The sequence below is a fragment of the Hypanus sabinus genome, chromosome 11 (genome assembly GCF_030144855.1).
Source record: "Hypanus sabinus isolate sHypSab1 chromosome 11, sHypSab1.hap1, whole genome shotgun sequence".
Classification (NCBI taxonomy): Eukaryota; Metazoa; Chordata; class Chondrichthyes; order Myliobatiformes; family Dasyatidae; genus Hypanus; species Hypanus sabinus.
The window spans coordinates 17,614,012-17,636,433 of NC_082716.1; the positions used below are offsets into that span (position 1 = coordinate 17,614,012).

Genomic DNA, 22,422 nt, shown 5'->3' on the forward strand with positions numbered 1-22,422 from the left:
ACCGGTTGTTAGGTCGTTTGATTTAAGGTCATAAACACAAGGGCAGCGCACGAAGGGAAAGGGAAACACTTGGAATATAAATTTTGTTCAAGCACAGATTTAGCTTACTAACCTTCATAGACATAGTATTACTAATGTTCCGCTACTGGTTAGAACAATAGATTGCATAAAGCAAAGAGGGCTTGAGTGAGAGCAAAAAAGATGATACCGGGTTAAATGCAAAGACACGGGTTGAACTCGTAGTTAATCTGGTCGAAATTCCAAATTTCCTACCTGGTGAGGTGAGAGATTGAAGAGCTCTCGATACGGGAGGGTTTACTGGGAGTAACCCCGCCTGCACAGGAAGAGGTGGGATTCCTGATGGCGCCTTTCCTGCAGCGTTTCGGGGTCAGTGAATCCCGCGGCACAGCTGCCTAGACCCTCGGCAGCTATATATAATGTACATTAATCCCTTGTTGACAACAGTCCTCTGCATGTATCACTGGGTCAACAGAAACATCGTCAAGAGCCATCGGGAAGGAGGTGCAGGAGCTTTCGGCCACACGGCAACAAGTTCAGGAATGGTAATTACCCTTCAACCTCAGGGCCCTGAATTAGTGTGGATAATTTCACTACCTCAGATTCCACAACCTATAGACTTAACTATGACGGACTCTGCAACTCATGTTCTCAGTATTCTTTATTGCATTTATTTATTTTCCCTTTTGCTCTCTTCCCGCTCTTTCCCTCTCCCTCCCCTCCCCCTCCCTTCCCTCCATCTCCTCTCTCCTGCCTCCCTCTCTCTACCTTTCTCTCTCTCTTCCCCCCCTCTCTCTCCCTTTCCCTCTCTCTCTGCCTCCCTCCCTCAGTCCCTCACTTTCACTCCCTCTCTCTCCCCCTCCCTCTCCACATTGGTTGCTGTCTTAGTAATGAATCTTGGTAACATATGGTGACATGTATGTTGAAAATAAATTTACTTTGAGCTTTGAAATTTGATCTTGGATTCCTGTTGCTGTCCTGTAGCAGTTCTTCTAATTAAATACTTTTATTGTTTTGTTTTTATTTCTAATTTCAAATTTTTTGTTTATTTTACATTATCTTAATATGTTAACTTGTTTTATTAGAACTTTAAGGTATTGATGATTAAATTTATAACACAAGATATACTGCAGTTGCTGGAGATCTAGAGCAATGTGCACAAAATGCTGGAGGAACTCAGCAGGTGAGGCAGCCTCTATGGGAGAAGGTGGGTGGGGGAGATGAAGTGATAAGCTGGGAGATGATAGGTGAAAGAGGTAAAGGACGAAAAAGAAGGAATTTGATAGAATAGGAAAAGAGAGTGGATCATTGGAGAAAGGGAAGAAGGGGCAATAATGGACAAGTGATAAGAAAAGAGATGAGGAGAGTCAGAATGGGGAATAGAAAAAGAGAGAAGGGAATGGGGGAAATTGCCCAGAGCTGTTGCAGAGAAAGAGACTGACCCACAATTATCTGTGTCTATTTGAACTACTTTTAATTGTCCCTGGCCATTTTCAATAGCTTGCAAAACTGCAATCATTTCAATGCAAGAAGCCTGACAGGCAAGCAGATGGGTATTGGGGGGGGGGGGGGGGTGCTGGAATATTATAGCTAGTGCAAAAACATGGGCAAAAGGGCAGTTCAATATGCCAGGGTACGCATCGTCCACGTGTGATAGATGCGGGGGTAAGATTGGAAAGGGAATTGCATTTTTTGATTAGGGAGAACATCACAGTGGTACTGAGGATCTCCCTCGAAGATCATGCAGTGTGGGTGGAACTTAGAAATAAGAAGATGTGATTGTGTTATAGGTCTCCCAATAGTGGGAACTAAAAGATTAAATATATAGGGTGATCACTACTAGTTCCAAGAAAAAGAGGTTTTTTAATGGTAGGTAATTGCAAAGTTCCGAAGATTGATTGGGAGAGGCTGGTTGTAGTTTTAAAATGAGATTGGCAGAGGTGAGGGCCAGCATGTTCCTGTTAGAGTTCGGAGGAAGGCTGGAAGAGTTAGGAAACCCTGGTTGATAAGGGATATTGAGGCACTGGTCAGGACAAAGGAGGCAGGTATAGACAACTGGGACCAACTGAATTCCTTCAGCAGTATAAGAGATGTAGTACACTTAAGAGAGAAATCAGAAGAGCATAAAGGAGACATGAAGTAGCTTTGGCACATAAGCCAAAGGGAAATCAAAAGAGATTTTGATAGAGTGGACAGCAAATGCCTTTTTCCCAGGGTGACAATAACAGGCCATCACTGTAAGTGTGGCTGCGGTCTGTGCTGAACTGGGGCATGGCCTGCTCCTGCTGCTCTGGGCCTCGAGTCTGTGTGACTCACTTTCGTTCTGCTTACTTTTAATGCTTGCGCGATTTGAGGTGGAAGAAGCAGATATCACAGCGACATCCAAGAAACCCTTAAATAGGTACATGAATGTAAGAAAAAATGGAGAGTTGTGGGCTGTTAGGAGGGTAGGGCTGGATTGATCACAGAGCATGTTTATATAGGTCAGCATAACAAAGTACTGTGCTACACTGTTCTATGTTCTATATAAGCATACTAAGATCAAAAGGGTAACCGGGGGAAAATAGAGCCTCTTAAAGGATTAGTGTGATTGTCCTTGTTGGAAACTGCAGGAGATGGGCAAGCTTTTAAAGGAATATTTCTCACTGTATTTCATTTCAAAGTTCAAAGTAAATTTATTATCGAATTACTTACTGTATATGTCACCATATACTACTCTGAGATCCATTTCCTTGCAGGCATTCACAGTAGAACAAAGAAATACAATAGAAACAATGAAAAACTATGCACGTTCAGAAGGTCATGAAAGTGCATGTGAGCTCGATGCCAACGTTTAAGAGATATTTGGATAACTACATGGATGGTAGGGGTATGGAGGGCTAAGGTCCCGGTGCAGGTTGATGGGATTAGGCAGTTTCAATCGTTCAACGTGCACTAGATGGGCCAAAGAGCCTGTTTCTCTGCTGTACTTTTCTATCACTTCATGACTCTATGACTGTATGTAAGAATGCTGACAACCAATGTGCAAAAGACAATCAGCACAAATGCAAAAAGAAAAAAAATGCTGTGAACAAGACTCCTTGAAAGTGAGTCTATAGGTTGTGGAATCAGTTCAGAACTGAGGTGAGTAAGGTTATCCACAATGCTTCAGGAGCCTGATGGTTGAAGGGTAATAACGGTTTATGAACCAAGGTTCCTATACATCCTTTTTACTGGCAGCAGCGAGAAGAGAGCATGGCCTGGATGGTGGCCATCCTTAATGATGGATGCTGCTTTCTTGGGGCACTTACCAGACTTGCCCACTCACTATCCTGTCCATATCCCTTTGAATCCACCTTATCTCCTCTTCACAGTTTACTTCCCAATCTATTTTTAAGAATTAAGCAAAGTCGGTAGCCACGCTTGTGACGCCTTCATCAAAACAGTTTGTGATTTCTAAAATGTTGAAGCACTGGTACAGATTTGCATTCTTATCCTAGATGCTGTATAAATTTATGCTCATTATTGAGGATTGAAGTCAAGTGGGTTGTTTACAGTGAAATAACATTCCATTGATAAATACCTGGATAGAAAAGGTTTAGAGCAGGTGTTACCAATCTTTTTATGCCATGAACCCCTACCATTAACTGAGGGGTTCATGGACCCCAGGTTTGGAACACCTGGTTTAGAGGGATATGAGCAAAACACAGGCAAATGAGACTAGCTTGGATAAACATCTTAATCATCATGGATAAATTGGGCTGAATCAGAATCAGACTCAGGTTTATTATCTCCGGCATGCAATGTGAAATTTGTTAACTTAGCAGCAGCAGTTCAATGCAATACATAATCTAGCAGAGAGAGAAAAATAATAATAATAAATAAAATAAAACATAATAATAAACAAGTAAATCAATTACATATATTAAATAGATCATTAAAAAATGTGCAAAAACAGAAAAACTATATTTAAAAAAGTGAGGTAGTGTCCAAAGTTTCAATGTCCATTTAGGAATTGGATGGCAGAGGGGAAGAAGCAGTTCCTGAATTGCTGAGTGTGTGCCTTCAGGCTTCTGTACCTCCTACCTTATGGTAACAGTGCGAAAAGTGCATGCCCTGGGTGCTGGAGGTCTTTAATAATTGTAACCCCCTGGGTCGCCTCAGGCTCGCTCAGCTCGTTCTCGTCTAGGGGGAGCAGCCTTCTGCCCCGCCAAACTGGGTAATCAGCTGGTGTGGATGCTGTGTGATGTCCCCGCCTCACCCAAAAAACAGACAGTACACCATAAGCAATTACATGAGTACAATTTATAAAGGTTACTATAACTAAGTGATTAATAACGATACAGTATATATGAAGAGAAAAAAATAAAGGTGCCAAACTTATCAAAGTCCAAACCACTTCGTGCACAACCGTTGGAGCTCAATTACTGAAGTCTTCTGGCCACCATTCGATCCCCTCTGAACTCCTCGACTCGCAGCTCAGGACCCTCCGAGTGGTCAACCAAGCCCATCTAGCTTCATCCCCCCTCCTCAGAGTACCTCCTGGCCTCGGACCCACGCTTGGGGTCCGTTCCTCACCCAGTTTACAGCATTGTGTCCTCTCTCTCACCCCCTCGCGCCGATCTGCCCGAAAGCCCGTCAACAAAAGCTTACAGACTCAGAAGAAAGAACATTAATCCCCATTTGGTTTACAAAGGAATACAATTCTCCCAGCACTCTCTCGCAACAAAGAAACATTCCTGCTTTTAGCAAAACAAAGAAGCCCTTTCCCAACAGTAACAAAGAAAAAAGAAGAAACCCCCTTTACACTATGGACACTGCCTTTCTGAGACATCGCTTCTTAAAGATGTCCTGGGTACTTTGTAGGTTAGTGCCTAAGATGGAGCGGACTAGATTTACAACTTTGGGAATGGCCTGTTCCTAAGCAGTATGACTAATCCCTGTGGAACACACTCATTACATCTTGCCAATCAGAAGACCTATCTCTTGCTAGACTCTGTTTCATGTTAGCCATCCAAACTTCTATCAATGTTAAAAGGTTACCTTCTAAACTACAAACTTTTACTTTGTGCAACAATCTTTGATGTGGCACCTTACCTAATATCTTCTAGAGATCTGAGTACATAAGTACATCCAAAGCAGGGAAAGGTAAATTAATCAAACGTGATTTCCTTTCAACAATACCACATAGACTACACGTCATTACCATGAATATCTAAGTGGTGTATTATAAAGTCTCCAATAATAGATATATTTCCATTCGGGAATGCTCCCTGGCAACTCGTGTTCAATCCCTGACTGCTGCTTTAAACTAAACCAGATACCAGAACCATGTTCTCTTAACAGAAACATTTACATTTCCAAACTCAAATAAGGTAACATTCATTGTGAAGTGCATGTTAGGAAGATTCGTAAGAGCTTTTAGTTCTCATAATAAAATAGCAAACTTATTTCTCACAATTGTTGGCTAAGCCCGTTCTACACTTTGATTTTAAGGTAGCAATAATTCTGAGGTCCAGTCACACCTGTACATAATGGAATTCAGATCACTGGCATTGTAATAGTGTTACACTAACCATTACTGTGCTGCCCCAAAACAGTGACACCCAGCATGGGGTTCAAACCCACATCCCTGGGATTAACAGTTACATGCTCTACCAACTGAGCTAGCCAAGCCCAGATGCATAACATTACAACTTATCAATGTAATTCCTAAATATTTTATTTTATTGAGATACAGTGTGGGATAGGCCCTTCTTGACCTTCGAGCCATGACGCCCAACAATCCCCCGATATAACCCTAGACATCACAGGACAATTTACAATGACCAATTAACAGTTAGTGTAACACTATTTCAATGGCAGCGATCTGGGTTCCATTAGGTACAGGTGTGACTGGAGTTAAGAATTTTTGCGACATTAAACTCAAAAGTGTAAAATGGGTTTTGGCCGAGAATTGTGAAGCAGTTAACACAAATCAAGTTGCTATTTTATGACAGTTAAGAGCTCTCATGGATCATCTTAACATGATTCTCACCGTGAGTATTACCTTTGGACTGTGGGGGGGAACCAACACATTCACAGGGAGAGGTGAAAATTGAACCCTGGTCGCCTGTACTGAAAACCATTGTGCTAACCACTACACTACCACACTACTTCCCTTGCCCCATCTTCTTCCCCCTTCCTTTCCAGTCATATGGAGCCATAGAAAAGTACACCAGAGATACAGGCCCTTCAGCCCATCTGGTCCATGCTGAACCGTTTAAACTGTCCCATCACCCTTCCCCGGGGACATAGCCATCCATGTACCTATCCAAACTTTACTTAACTGTTGAAATCGAGTTTGCATGCACCTGGCAACTCGTTCCACAATCCTGCCACCCTCTGAATAAAGAAGATTCCCCTCACAGAAACATAGAAAGCCTACAACAAAATACAGGTCCTTTGGCCAACAATGCTGTGCGGAACATGTACTTACATCAGAAATTACCTAGGGTTACCCATAGCCCTCTATTTTTCTAAGCTCCATGTACCTTTCCAGGGGTCTCTGAAAAGACCCTGTCGTTTCATCCTCCACCACTATTGCTGGCAGCCCATTCCACACACTCACTCTCTTTTTTACTCTCTGTGTAAAAAACTTCTCATCCTCCGTCGCTCCAATGAGGAAAGGCTAAGCTCACTCAAACTGTTTTCATAAGGCATTCTCCCCAATCCAGGCAACATCCTTGTAAATCTCCTCTGCACCCTTTTTATAGTTTCCACATCTATCCTGTAGTGTGGCGACCAGAACTGAGTGCAGTACTCCATGTGGGGTCTGACCAGGGTCCTACATATCTGCAACATTACCTCTTGGCTCTTAAACTCAATCCCATGGTTGATGAAGGCCAATGTACCATATGCCTTCTTAACTACACAGTCAACCAGTGCAGCAGCTTTCAGTGTCCTATGGACTTGGACCACAAGATCCCTCTGATCCTCCACACTACCAAAAGTCTTACCATTAATATTATATTCTGCCATCATATTTGACCTAACAAAATGAACCACCTCACACTTATCTGGGTTGAACTCCATCTGCCACTTCTCAGCCCAGTTTTTGCATCCTATTGATGTCCTGCTGCAACTTCTGACAACCCTCCACACTATCGACAACACCTCCAACCTTTGTGTCATCAGCAAATTTACTAACTCATCCCTCCACTTCCTCATCCAGGTCATTTATAAAAATCATGAAGAGAAGGGGTCCCAGAACAGATCCCAGAGGCACACCAGAGGTCACCGACCTCCATGTCTACAACCACTCTTTTCCTTCTGTGGGCAAGCCAGTTCTGGATCCACAAAGCAAGGTCCCTTTGGATCCCATTCCTCCTTACTTTCTCAATAAGCCTTGCATGGGGTACCTTATCAAATGCCTTGCTGAGATCCAGATACATGACATCCATTGCTCTACCTTCATCAATGTGTTTAGTCACATCCTCAAAAAAAAATCAGTCAGGCTCGTAAGGCATGACCTGCCATTGACAAAGCCACGCTGATTATTCCTAATCATATTATGCCTCTCCAAATATTCATAAATCCTGCCCCTCAGGATCTCCTCCATTAACTTACCAACCACTAAAGTAAGACTCGCTGGTCTATAAATTCCTGGGCTATCTCTATTCCTTTTCTTGAATAAGGGAACAATATCTGCAACACTCCAATCCTCCAGAACCTCTTCCGTCCCCATTGACGATGCAAGGAACATTGCCAGAGGCTCAGCAATCTCCTCCCTCACCTCCCACAGTAGCCTGGGGTATATCTTGTCCAGTACCAGAAACTTATCCAACTTGATGCTTTCCAAAAGCTCCAGAACATTCTCTTTCTCAATGTCTATATGTTCAAGCTTTTCAGTCCACTGTAAGTCATCTCTATGATTGACAAAGTCATTTTCCATAGTGAATACAGAAGCAAGGTATTCATGAAGTACCTCCACTACTTTCTCCGGTTCCATACACACATTTCCATTGTCACACTTGATTAGTCCTATTCTCTCCTGTCTTATCCTCTTGCTCTTCACATACTTGTAGAATGCCTTTGGGTTTTCCTTCACCCTGTCTCCCAAGGCCTTCTCATGGCCCCTTCTGGCTCTTCTAATTTCATTCTTAAGCTCCTTCCTGCTAGCCTTATAATTTTCTAGATCTCTATCATTACCTAGTTTTTTGAATTTTTCGTAAGCTTTTCTTTTCTTCTTGACTAGATTTTCAACAGCCTTTGTACACCATGGTTCCTTTACCCTATCATCCCTTCCCTGTCTCATTGGAATTTACCTATGCAGAATGCCACGCAATTTTCCCCTGAATATTTGCTACCTTTCTGCCATACATTTCCCTGAGAATATCTTCTCCCTATTTGTGCTTCCAAGTTCCTGCCTGATAGCTTCATATTTCCCCACACTTCAATTAAACTCTTTCAAACTAGTCTGTTCCTATCTGATGCACCATCAATAACTTTAGGAGACTGGAAGTAAACGATAGGCTTTTATTAACAGCGAAAAAGGGAACACGACCATGTTGAAGACTGAAGGAGGAGCAGTGCCTTCAATCGCCTGTATACAGGGGTCTGTGGGAGGAGCCACAGGAGCAGTCAGCAGGGGGGGGGTGTGTACATAGTTTACCACATTCACCCCCCCCCCCCTTTGTTTTAAAAGAGAGTCCCCACAGGACGAAGTTTCTGAGAAGTATATTTATAGGTCAAGTCTATCAGACGGTCGAGTCCGTTGCTACGATCTACATTGTGCTGGCTCCGGCCTGACTTGAGGTGCCAGCCCGTTAGGCATCAGTAACCCTTCATGCGTGTGCGTGGCGCCCAGTATGGGAGTGTCGTGAGGAGTCTGTGTAGGGCTTGGTGTGTGCGGTGTCTTGTGGGTATATACATCGGTGGGTACAGGGTTCATAGTCACCGTGGAGTGATCGGGGTAGGGGTCTGGTGCTCCTGCGGGCGCCAGGTCGCGAATGGAGACCGTGTCCTCCCGCCCATCAGGTAAGACCACATAGGCATACTGGGGGTTCGCATGAAGTAGGTGAACCCTCTCGACCATCGGGGAGTATTTATTGCTTCTCGCATGTTTCCGGAGCAGCACTGGCCCTGGAGTCGTTGGCCAAGCTGGTAGGGTGGTCCCAGTGGCAGACTTCCTGGGAAAAGAAAAGAGTCGCTCATGAGGGGTGGCATTGGTGGACGTGCATAACAGGGAGTGGATGGAGTGGAGTGCCTCAGGGAGAACCTCCTGCCAGCGAGAGACCGGCAGTCCCTTTGACCTAAGGGCTAAGAGTGTGGCCTTGCACACTGTGGTATTCTCCCTCTCCACCTGTCCATTTCCCCGGGGATTATAGCTCGTGGTCCTACTAGTAGCAATGCCCCTAGCCAGCAGGTTACTGGCGCAGCTTGTCACTCATAAACGAGGACCCTCTATCACTGTGGATATAGCAGGGATATCCGAACAGAGTGAAGAGCTGGCGCAGGGGCTTTATGACGGACGTGGCAGTGGTATCGGGGCAGGGGATGGCAAAGGGGAACAGCGAGTACTCGTCGATTATGTTAAGAAAGTACACATTGCGGTCGGTGGAGGGAAGAGGACCCTTAATGTCAACACTCAGTCGCTTAAAGGGGCGGGTGGCCTTGATAAGTTGTGCCTGTTCAGGACGGTAGAAGTGTGGTTTGCACTCAGTGCAGACTTGGCAGTCCCTGGTCATCGTCCTGATATCCTCAAGGGAGTAAGGCAGATTCTGGGCTTTCACAAAGTGGAAAAGCCAGGTGACCCCCAGGTGGCTAAGATCTGCATGGAGCGCGTATAGCCGGTCGATCTGCACGCTGGCACATGTTCCCCAGGATAGGGCATCAGGGGGCTCATTGAGCCTTCCAGGCTGGTACAGGATGTCATTGTTGTAGGTGGAGAGTTCTATTCTCCACCTCAAAATTTTATCATTTTTGATTTTGCCCAGCTGTTGGTTGCTGAACATGAATGCAACTGAGCACTGGTCAGTCAGCAAGGTGAACCTTTTGCCGGCGAGATAGTGCCTCCAGTGCCTAATAGCTTCCACTATGGCCTGGGCTTCTTTATCCACTGCGGAGTGCTGAATTTCAGGGCCTTGAAGGGTACGGGAGAAGAATGCTACCGGTCTTCCTGCCTGATTGAGGGTAGCAGCCAGCGCAAAGTCAGAGGTGTCACTCTCTACATGGAAGGGAATGGTCTCATCCACCGTATGCATCGTTGCTTTGGCAATGTCCCCTTTAATGCAGCTGAAGGCCGCGTGGGCCTCGGCTGAGAGGGAAAATGTGGTGGACTTGACCGGGGCGGGACTTGTCTGCGTAGTGAGGGACCCATTGGGCGTAATAGGAAAAGAAGCCCAGGCACCGTTTGAGGGCTCTGATGGTGGTGGGAAGAGGGAGTTCCAACAGGGGCGCATACGGTCGGGGTCAGGGCCAATGTCTCTGTTCTCCACGACATACCCAAGGATAGCAAGTCGGGTGGTTCCGAACACACACTTGTCCCTGTTATAGGTGAGGTTAAAAGCTTTGGCCGCTTGGAAAAATCATTGGAGGTTGGTGTTGTGATCCTGCCAGTCGTGACCACAGATGGTGATGTTATCCAGATATGGGAACGTGGCCTTCAGTTGGTGCTGGTCCACCATCCGGTCCATTTTCCTCTGGAAGACAGAGACACCATTCGTGACACCGAAGGGGACGCACAGGAAGTGTTAGAGCCTGCTGCCCGCCTCGAAGGCGGTGTAGGGGCGGTCCTCCGGGTGGTTGGGGAGCTGATGGTAAGCGGATTTCAGGTCTATGGTCGAGTACACCTCATACTGAGCTATCTGATTGACCATATCCGCGATGCGGGTTAGGGGGTATGCGTTAAGCTGTGTGAACCGATTGATGGTCTGGCTATAGTCCACGACCATCCTATTTTTCTGCCCGTTCCCAACAACAACCACCTGGGCCCTCCAAGGACTTGTGCTTGGCTCAATGATCCCCTCCCTGAGCAGTCGCTGCACCTCTGACTTAAGGAAGGCCCTGTCCCCCGCGCTGTACCTCCTGCTTTTAGTTGCCAGAGGTTTACAGTCAGGGGTCAGGTTGGCGAACAGTGGTGGGGGAGGGATCTTGAGGGTGGAGAGGCTGCAAGTGGCGTCATTAGCACAGCTGCTGGCATGGTGTTGGGTGGGATGTGCGGGTCGGCATATGTGTGTGTGGTTAGTAGCGGGGTATATGACAAAGTCCCACAAAACTGAGGATTTCTGACAGTGAATGGTGGGAGGGGCCCGTCATTCTCCATTGTCACACTTTTCAGGTGGCTCTGGAAGTTGAGCCCCAAAAGCACAGGGGCACACAGTTGAGGAAACCAGTAATGTAAAGTCCCAATATTCTGTGCCCTGCACCATTGGTGTCGCTACACAACCCCCCACCCCCGATGTCTGTTGTATGCGACCCAGAAGCCATGGTGACCCTCTGGCTTACCAGCCGTGTCACGAGTCCGCAGCATTGCACCGTGTCCAGGTGAATAAAACTCTCCGTGCTGCCCATGTCAAACAGGCAGCTAGTCCTGTGCCCCTCCACCAGGATATCCATCATTGACCTAGCGAGCTGGTGTGGAGTGTTTTGGTCAAGGGTCATGGAGGCCAGAGTTGAATCGCCGTCTTGGTCTGGCGCGGTGGGGTGCCCGGTAAGCACCCATGGGTCGGAGGGGGTACGAGGTGGCGCCGACCAAGATGGCCGCCCCCATGCCTCGCATGCGGCGCTGCTGGACTCCGCTGTTTGGACTCACAGGCCTTGGCGAAGTGGCCCTTCTTTCCGCAGCTGGAGCAGGTAGCTTCTCGGGCTGGGCAGTGGTTTCAGGGGTGCTTCTCGAGTCCGCAGAAGTAACACTTTGCTGACTTGTGACTGGCAGTGGCTGTGGTCGATTCGGCGGCGAGTTGCGGGGTCTGTAGCGTCCATGAGGCCAGCGGGAGATCGTGCGCCTGGAGAGCATTGGAGTTGTGCAGAGCGGCCTCCAGCGTGTCGGCCAGCTCAATCGCCGAATGTAAGATCGGCGTGTTCCAGCAGCCGCTGGCACACGTACCCTGTCCTGATCCCTGTGACGAAGGCGTCTCGTACTAGGAGCTCCGCATGCTGTTCCGCCATCAGCCCCCTGCAATCACAGGCCCACACGAGTGTCTGGAGGGCCCGGACAAACTCAGCGTTCGACTCCCTGGCCCACTGCTGCTGTGTCGCTAAACGATGTCTTGCATAGACGGTGTTCACTGGCCGCAGGTATTGTCGTTTGAGGGCGTCCATCACGCCCTGGTAGCTCAGTTGGTCCCTGATCATCGAGTAGACCCGTGGACTGACCCTGGAGAGGAGAACTCTGCGCATCGTGGCAGGCTCGGTCACTTGAATCTCCTCCAAGTACGATTCGAAGCATGCTAGCCAGAGTTCAAAAGCATTACTGGCTTCCTGGGATTGAGGGTCAATATCCAATCTGTCGGGTTGTAAAATTCATTCCATGTTTTAAGATCGCTGTTAATAAAATTGATGCACCATCAATAACTCTAGGAGACTGGAAGTGAACGATAGGCTTTTATTAACAGCGAAAAAGGGAACACGACCATGTTGAAGACTGAGGGAGGAGCAGTGCCCCCAATCACCTTTATATAGGGGTCTGTGGGAGGAGCCACAGGAGCAGTCAGCAGGGGGCGTGTCCAGTCAGGTATACATAGTTTACCACACTATCCCTCTCAAGTGCTTTGGTGAAGGTGATAGAATTGTGATCACTATCTCCAAAATGCTCTCCCACTGAGAGACCTGACACCTGACCAGGTTCACTTCCCAATACCAGATCAAGTACAGCCTCTCCTCTTGTAGGCTTATCTACATATTGTGTCAAGAAACCTTCCTGAACACGCCTAACAAACTCCCCCCCATCTAAACCTCTTGCTCTAGGGAGATGCCAATCAATATTTGGGAAATTAAAATCTCCCACCACAACAACCCTGTTATCATTGCACTGTTCCAGAATCTGCTCCTCGATGTCCCAGTTACAAATGGGTGGTCTATAAAAAACACCCAGAAGAGTTATTGACCCCTTCCTGCTTGTAACTTCCACCCACAGAGACTCATTGGACAATCCGTCCATGACCTCCTCCTTGTCTGCAGCATGACACTATCTCTGATCAGCAGCGCCACACCCCCACCTCTTTTGCCTCCCTCCTTGTCCTTTCTGAAACATCTAAAGCCTGGCGCTCGAAGTAACCATTCCTGCCCCTGAGCCATCCAAGTCTCTGTAATGGCAGCAACATCATAGCTCCAAGTACTGATCCATACTCTCTCATCCACTTTGTGCATGATACTCCTTGCATTAAAGTAGACACATCTCAAACCATGACTGAGCACATCCCTTCTCTATCACCTGCCTGTCCTCCTTCTCACACTGCCTACAAGCTTTCTCTATTTGTCAGCCAACTGCCCCTTCCTCCGTCTCTTCAGTTCAGTTTTCACCCCCCAGCAGTTCTAGTTTAAACTCTCCCCAATAGCCTTAGCAAACCTCCCTACCAGGATATTGGTCCCCCTCGGATTCAAGTGCAACCCATCCTTATTGTACAGGTCATGCCTACCCCCAAAAAGGCCCCAAAGATCCAGAAATCTGAATCCCTGCCCCTTGAACTTTTCCCCTTTCAACCTTAAACCCATGACATCTTGTAGTCCCACCCAACCTGTGTGGAAAAAGCCTGCTTACATTTACCCTATCTATACCCCTGATAATTTTGTTTACCTCTATCAAATCTCCCCCCAGTTTTCTACGTTCTGAGGCAATCTATTCAATCTTTGCTTATAACTGATGAAGAGTCTCAGTGCAAGACATCAATTTTTTAATCCTCTCCATGGATGCTGCCTGACCTGCTGAGTTCCTCCTGAATTCTATGTGTGTTACATGAATTGAAAAATATTCTCCCCATATTCAATATGATTTGTTGAACAGGGACTAGTCTCCAGGCAATAAAAAAGGCAAACATTGACATTACTGGCAAGAAATAAGAAGTTCAACTTAGTCTCCCACATTATATAGCTTACCATTAGACAGCTGGGGGAGCCCAGAGTTCAAAATAGTCTCTCCCTAGAACCACATACAGCATATGAATGCATCAATAAATGAACTCCCAATCTCTTTGGTGAAGCAGCTCAGCACAACTCTGTTCAGTATCTTTTCAGAACATAACGTAGTGGATAGCACAACGCTTTACCGTACCAGCGACCTGAGCTCAATTCCCACTGCTGCCTGTAAGGAGTTTGTACTTTCTCCCGGTGACTGTGTGGGTTTCCTTCAGGTACTCCAGTTTCCTCCCACAATCCAAAGACGTGCCAGTGGGTTGGTTAATTGTAAATTGTCCAGTGATTAGGCTAGGGTTAAATTGGGGGTTGCTGGGTGACAAGGCTCAAAGGGCTGGAAGGGCCTATTTCCCCTTTGTGCTTCAATCAATAAAGTAATTAATAAATAGGACATTTATTTTTTCATGGCTTGAGTTAGTGACGAATCCATTGCTAGAGCTGACTACCACAGCCCTCTTCTCATTACTACCACCAGGGAGGAGATTCAGTATCCTCAGGACATATAATCAACGCTTTAGGAATTGCTTCCTCCCCTCTACCACCAGATTTCTGAAAGGACTATGAATGTATGAACACTACCTGACTATTTTGCCTCCTATTTACACTATTTTTTATATTTCTTGTTGTAACTAACAGTAATTTTTTATGTATTGTACTGTACTGCTGTTGTAAAACAACAAATTAAATGACTTATGCCAGTGATAATAAACCTGGTTCTGAGTTTTGAATAATAAAACTTTAATATTTAGATAATAAATAATAAACTTGATAATAATCCTGTCTGGGTCTTCCTATGGTGGTCTGGCTTGTCTCCTAAGCTCCTTGATCTTCGCCCTGGTGCTTAACTCACTGATGAGCACGTCTGCTTCTCCATTACTATATCAATAGACATCCTTTTTCGATCCTGCAGACGTTCTCAGCATTTTGGCATCGCCACATGTGTGTTGGGTGGTCATGGGGGATATGACTTTAAGGGCTGAACTGCTCACGCTCCAGATGGATGTGCAGCAAGTTGATAGAGTCATTGAATTAAAGAATACTGCAGCACAGAAAAACATTTCATCCCACGTAGTCCATGCTGAACTATTATTCTGCCTATTATTGAATTATTATTCAATCCGCACTTGGACCTTAGCCCTCCATACCCTTCTCTTCCATGTACTTATCCAAACTTCTCCTAAATGTTGCAATTGAACCTGCGTCCATCACTTTTGGTGGCATCACTTGCCACATTCTTTGTGAAGAAGTTCTTGTACATAGTCCACTTAAATATTTCATCTTTTATCCATAACCTAAGACCTCTAGTTCTAGACTCACTCAACCTTGGTGGAAAAAGTCTGCTTACATTTACCCTATCTATGCCCCTCAAAATTTTGTGTACCTCTATCCTGTCACCCCTGATTTTCTTACACTCCAGAGAATAAAGTCCTACCCTATTCAACCTTTCCCTACAACACAGGTCCTCAAATCCTGGCAACATCCTTGTAAATTTTCCCTGTACTCATTCAATCTTAATAATATCTTTACTGTAGGCAGATGACCAAAACTGCACACAATACTCTAAACTTGGCTTCACCAATGTTTTATACAACTTCAACATAACATCCCAACTCCTGTACTCGGTACATTGATTCATGAAGGCCAATGTGCCAAAAGCTCTCTTCATGACCCTATCTACCTGCGATGAAACCTGTGTTGAGTTGACGCCAGTCTCATTGGGATTTGTATAGTTCCTATTTTATTAAGTGAATATCCTGTTTCCAATTATTTCCTTTTAATATGGGAGAAGACCATTTGTTCCATTCACCACTAATTTTCACTTTGAATTACAGTACTGTGTAAACATCTGTGGCACATATATGGCATATATAGCCAGGGTGCCTAAGACTTTTGCACAGTACTGTATTTATCAATATGGAGCGGAGAGTGAGTTTGTAAATCCGGTGGGAGCTGGGAAGCTGGGAATAGGAAGGCTGGAGTTCCCCGGGAGGGGTGTGGTTCAGGTGGCAGAGAAGAAATGCCAGGGATAGGGGTGTGGCAAAGGTGCAGACACGTCCAGCCCTCAGACAGCAGGCAAGGTTATTTGATTCTAAATAATTGGTTTATTGATCATTACAGAATGTCTCTCTGGTGCTTCCCATTCCCTTCCCCTTTTCCCAAACATGATTCCCCTCTCCCAGTTCCTTTCTCACTCAGTCCACAATAGAGACCCATATCAGAATCAGGTTTATCAGAACCAGAATCCGGCATGTGATGTGAAATTTGTTAACTTAGCAGCAGTAGTTCAATGCAATACATAATCTAGCAGAGAGAGAAAAATAATAATAATAAATAAAATAAAACATAATAATAAATAAACAAGTAAATCAATTACATATATTGAATAGATTATTAAAAATGTGAAAAACAAATACTGTATATTAAGATATTACTTACATGTCATGAAATTTGGTTTTTTTTGCGGCAGCAGAACAGCACAATGCATAAAATTACTACAGTACTGTGCAAAAGTCTTAGGCACCCTTGTATACATATGTGTCTCAGACTTTCGCACAGTACTGTATAATTCCCCCCCCCCATCCCAGATTATGCCACTTGCCTACATGTGAGGGAAAAATTACAGTGGCCAATTAAGCCACTGACCCACACGTACTGTAATTGGGATGTGGGAGGACGTCAGCGCTCCTGGAGAGTCACAGAGGGGAGAGGGTCTATGCAAGTTTTCCCTGTGACCCTCATGGGCAATACCACACAATCAGTGCCAGAGTTCATGATCCAACTTAGCATCACTGGCACGACGAGGCTGCTAATTTAAAATCAAAGTTGAGTTTACTGGTATTGGTTTATTCTTGTCACATATACCATGATACAGTGAAAAGTTGTCTGGCACACTGCTCATGCAGATCAAATCATTACACAGTGCATTGATCTAGAATAAGGTAAAACAATAACAATGCAGAATAAAGTGTAAAACCTACTGAGAAGGTGCAAGTGCAAGTAAACGATCAAGTGTAAGATCACAATGGGATGGATTGTGAGGCCAGGAGTCCATCTTATCGAACCATAGTTCCATTCAAGAGTCTGATAACAGTGGAATAGAAGCTGTCCTTGAGACTGGTGGTACATGCTATCTTCTGCCTGTTGGGAGAGGGGAGAAGGGAGAATGTCTGTGGTGGGGGGGGGGGGCATTTGATTATGTGGTTGCTTTAATGAGGCAGTGAGAAGTACGGACAGAATCCAAAGAGGGGAGGCTGGTTTCCCGCGCAGGGGAACTGGCAGAGGAACTTATCAAATGCACCAGTTCAAAACCCCCACCTGCAGCAGCATCACGGGCACATAGCAGCAGATACACGACATCCAGAAGCAAAATACAGACAAACATTAATCTTACACAAAAGATTCAAAATTGTTCATTGTCACTGTACAGTAGACAAGTGTATGGGAGAACGAAATGAATGCTACTCCAGATCCGATGCAGAATAGAATCTTACAGTAAGTGTAAGTACAAAAGCATCCTGTAGAACATAATGTACAAGTTACTGTAAAATGGCAGTACACGAGGGAGATGGAGGGTGCTGGGAGGCTGTGGAAATGGGTGGCTGATGTGGGACGTAATACTGGTGAGGTGGGTTAATGGGTGGGTGTGTTGATCAACCTGACATCTTGGGAAAAGTAACTTTTTGAGTCAAGTGGTCCTGGTGTGAATGTTACGTAGCCTCTTCCCTGATGGGAGTGGGACAAACTGTCCATAAACAGCACACTTAGAACAAAAACAGTCGATTGTAGTGCAAAGTGATCATATTGTTGTTATACTGAGGTAGTGATTCCTGCTGAAGGGTCTCTGCCTGAAAAGTTGGCTGTTTATTCCTTTCCATAGATGCTGCCTAACCTGCTGAGCTCCTCCAGCATTTTGTACGTGTGACAATACCTAGTGGTTTTGACTGTGCAGGTTGATTCAATGAATGCCGTTCAAGTTCAGCGAGCAGTTCTACTTAATGCTTGTAAAGTACTTTTGGCCGTTTCCATGATGTTCTGTGAGGGATTTGATTAGGCATTAACACCATCTGTAGCACTCAATTAACACAACAGGAAAGGAGACAGGTTCCACAGGAGGTTTTACGAGGGAAGCTGGAAGGAAAGTAATGGGTCTGAATGGAGAACTGATCAGACTGCTGGTGGTAACATGACAGACTTAGACCTGCTGTGCTGTAAAATTTGATTGTTCTTGGCTGCTGTCTCTGAAACAGGTGGATTGCCAGGAAGAATGTTTTTTTAATCATACTGGGGCTAATTCTTGCCAGTATCCAGGCTGTTTACAAGAGTCTCTCAATCCTTTTTTCAATGGTCCTCCCTCCAGGCAAACAGACTAGCCAACAGAAAAAACTTCAAGTTAGTGAAATTCACATTTAAAAGTGTGATGTGACTACCTCATCCTCATGCAAGTTATTTTTACATTGACAGAGTTAAAAATAGAAACCTAGAGTACTGAAGAAGACCAGGGCTGGCATTTTTAAAGAGACATGCAATCAGTCTCACTCCCCTGATCTCTGCTCAAGGACCATTTAAGATTTCCATTACAAGCCTAACTCTTTCTGGAAATAGATCATCATCAAAACCTAATAACATTTACAAGGTATGTTAGGGATGTCTTGAGGATACAGAATCATAGAATGGTTACAAAACCGAAGAAACTGAACTAACAGCATTATCTACAAGATACATGATTATACTGGCTCCACTCGCCTGGCTGCGCACAACCCCATCACCATCTATCAAGTCACCTCTCATCCTGCTCCACTCCACAGTGCAAAGATCAAGCTCGCTCAGCCTGTCCTCATAAGACATGTAGCAGATACCTGAAAATAAACCAAAATCGCTCAGAGACTAAGCACAGGGATCGATGCTGTGTGACGCACTATCCACAACAACAAAGTTCTAAGTTGAAGAAAGTAGGTTCAAACCTTTATTAAGAAACCAGCAAAGACGGACCACTTTGTAGCGATAAAAAAAACCAATGATACTCAAACTAGCGCTGTAACAAAACAAGTGGCCTTAAATGGTAGCGTTAGTGATCTTAGCATATTTAAGTGTTATTAAGCGGTCAACAAAAAAAAAATCATTCCGGTTGCCTGTCTGGTTCCACCTAGACTAAATGACCTAAGACAAGGTGTGAGAACATAACTTCAGCTACTACATCCCCACCCACCTGACAAATTATCCATAGTGAATGTGCAACACAAAATACAATACAGACAGAAAATAGTTACATGGCTCTCTAATCCAGGCACCATCCTGGTAAATCTCCTCTACACCCTCTCTGAAGCCAATGGGATGACGATCTTTATCTCTACCAGTTGCGCTATCATTGATTACTCAGCGTCAGGGAAGTCCATTCATCTCACTGAGCTTGTTCCTCTACTCTATTAGACCCTGGCACTGTCATGGTTTCTCGTGCCCCACAAATGACCAGGAGACGTAGAAGATTCTTCAAGAAGGGTTAAACTTTAATTTGCAAATCAAAGCTGAAACAGTCATTGAGCTAGTCGCTGATTGCCCACCGATCCTTGGACATAACATGTTTTGTAGCAATCTCCTGGTTTAGTTGCATTAGCATATGCAATTGGTCTACAGTTGCGTACCACACGTACATCCGCCACTATTGTTTCTACCCATTGACTTAATCATGTTCTAATCTACATCTCTTAGCTACCTCTCATTAACACACCATTGTCTTCTACATTCTTATGATTTCATTCTCTAGCAAATAGCAAGTTGCAACTTTTATACTCCAATATATCCCCCCTTTGAGACCCATAGGGTCTCACACAAAGAAAGAAGACTAAGAGTCTGTGCACAAAAGCCCCAATAAACTCAAGCACTTATTCCCAAATCTCGGGTTAAACTATAATTTTCTGCGCCAAGACCTCAAAGTATTCTCTCCCTGTTACCCTGGGCCGCTGAGCCAAAAACCTGTCCCTCTGTACCTGAGACAGGGAAAAAGACTCAGAAGCCCTTACAATCTACTCCCACACTGTTGTTTTGCTCTTGTTCATCCTGCAGGTGTTGTAGGCTGTAACGATACATTTTCGGTGTTTCTTTCTCCACTAAGCTTGCTTCAGTAATTGCCACGAGCATCAGAAATTGTTTGGTTGCAGCACGCACTACAAGAGATTTGAGACAAGGAAGAAAACAGCACAGCACAAGTGCACAGCTCAACAATACAATACTGACAGTTATTGCCATTTTAGTCAACCATGCTCCCCATCCTCCGAGTCTACTTTCCAACCAATCAAAGAACTGATGTTCAAATCCTGCATTCTGTTTGACCTCCGTCCGCAGATTCTTTAATTTATTCATTGCTCTGGTGAAAGACCCTTCTGGGCTAGTATTGTTCGGTATGAAAGTGCAGCATTGTTCTCCAAACATTACACACACACCCCCTTTTTCTGCCAAAAGCCAATCCAGTACCTGTCTGTTTTGCTACACCATCCAGTTGTTGCCCTAAGGCCTCCAGTGCATCATCAGTGTAGTTGATGAATCTCTGTTGATTGTAGTATATATAGTTTATCCATTCAACATTTTTGCTTACCCCTATCACAGGTATGATAGCTTCCCAGTGAGCATCTCATGCGGAGTCAGGCATGTCATTTGGTTAGTTTGCATGTGGTAACTCATCAATGCTAACGGTAAAGCATTGACCCAATTAAGTTTAGTGTCTGCAAAAATTTTGTTCAGTTTGGCTTTCAGGGTTCCATTAATTCTCTCTACCATGCCCTGCGACTGAGGGTGGTATACACATCCAAATCTTTGCTTTATCCTCAGCGCCTGTAGTACCAGTTTGACCACTTTCTGGATAAAAGCTGAACCATTGTCTGAGCTAACTTCTGTAGGTATTCCAAACCTTGGGATCACTTCATTTGTCAGAAATTTTACCACTGTCTTTGCCCATTGATCTCTTGAAGGTACCGTCTCCATCCATCTGTTAAATCGATCAATTACTACCAGCATGTATCTTTTCCCTCTCACTGTCTTTATCATGTCTACATAATCGATCACTAGATGTTTAAATGGTCCTTCAGGTACAGGAATGTGACCTATTGGGGTTGTAATTCCCTTCCGAACATTATTCTGTGAGCATACCTCACACTGTGACAAGACAAAGTCCACTGAAGCCTGTAAATAAGGTGACCAGAAACCATCCTTCTTTATTTTCTTTATCACTTCCCCCCTTGCACAATGGTCCATCCCATGCGCTTCTGAAATCAGAAACGTCAGTAGAGGGGTGGGTGCTACCAACAAACCGTCTTCCGTGCTCCACAAGCCTTCCAGGTTCTGCTTGGCCCCCCTTTTTCTCCACATTGTCTGTTCTGCCAAAGTTGCCTTACCTTGTATTTCAATTAGGTCCTCTACCACAGGTTCTGGAGCTAGGCTTACCTGGGGGGCAATGACAGCTGATGTACATCCAGATGCTTTTCTGGCTGCCTCGTCTGCAGCTTGATTTCCCTTTGTTATTACATCATTTCCTTTTTTATGTGCCTGGCATTTTACTATAGCCAATGCTTTAGGTTTCATTATGGCTTTTATTAAGTCTAGAATTTGCTGACAATGTTGTATGGGATCTCCACTACTTTTTTTTAAAAGCTCTCTGCTTCCACACTGCCCCGAACAAATGGCATACTCCATGAGCATATGCCGAATCAGTATAGATGTCTACTTTCTCACCTTCCATCACTTCACACGCAGCTGTCAGGGCTTTGATTTCTGCTAGTTGGGTGGAACATGGCTGGGGACAGGACTCCATCCTAATAATCTTATAGCACGACTGAGAACCTGCTGCACTACTGCTGCACTACTGAGAACGACTGCTGCACTACTGAGAACCCTGCATGATTTCCATCATAGTCCCTATAACAAGAGCCATCTACGAAGAGAACCTTTTTATCTGCATCCTCTAGTGGTTCTGACCGTAAATCTGCTCTCAATTTGGCAAATGCCATCGTCTTCCCTACACAATCATGGGGTTCTCCTTCATAGCCCAAAGGGACAAAATCGGCTATATTACTGGTAGTGCATCTCTGTATATTTATGTCTGGAAATGTCAATAGCATCTGATACACTGCTATCCTGGCTGGCGTCAGCACAAATTTCCCTCTTTCCAGCAATTCTGCTACTTTGTGGTGTGTGTACAGAGTCACAGGATAGCCCAGTGTTACAGATGATGCCTTTACATATGCATAGTACAGCGCCGCCAATCCCTGATAACAGGGTGGATACCCCTGAGCCACCTCATCTAGTCTCGTACTGTAGTATGCT

General features: G+C 45.0%; 1 protein-coding gene across 6 annotated transcripts in view; it reads right to left on the bottom strand.

Moving 5' to 3' along the window:
• LOC132401724 (kynurenine--oxoglutarate transaminase 3-like) overlaps positions 1–22,422 on the bottom strand; it is a 167,922-nt gene that overhangs the window by 135,973 nt on the left and 9,527 nt on the right. Inside the window, exon 1 of one of the 6 annotated variants that reach the window (XM_059983848.1) lies at positions 274–568. The exons of 1 other annotated variant lie outside the window; for it this stretch is intronic. Coding sequence is in view for 2 of the 5 variants with exons in the window: in XM_059983850.1 (XP_059839833.1) it covers positions 9,405–10,439 (1,035 nt within the window). In the remaining 3 variants the exon portion in view is untranslated. Of the gene's footprint in view, positions 1–112; positions 235–273; positions 569–3,793; positions 10,680–22,422 lie in introns of those variants that run through there. 4 more of the 6 variants (XM_059983844.1, XM_059983845.1, XM_059983847.1 and 1 more) reach the window with 4 other exon arrangements.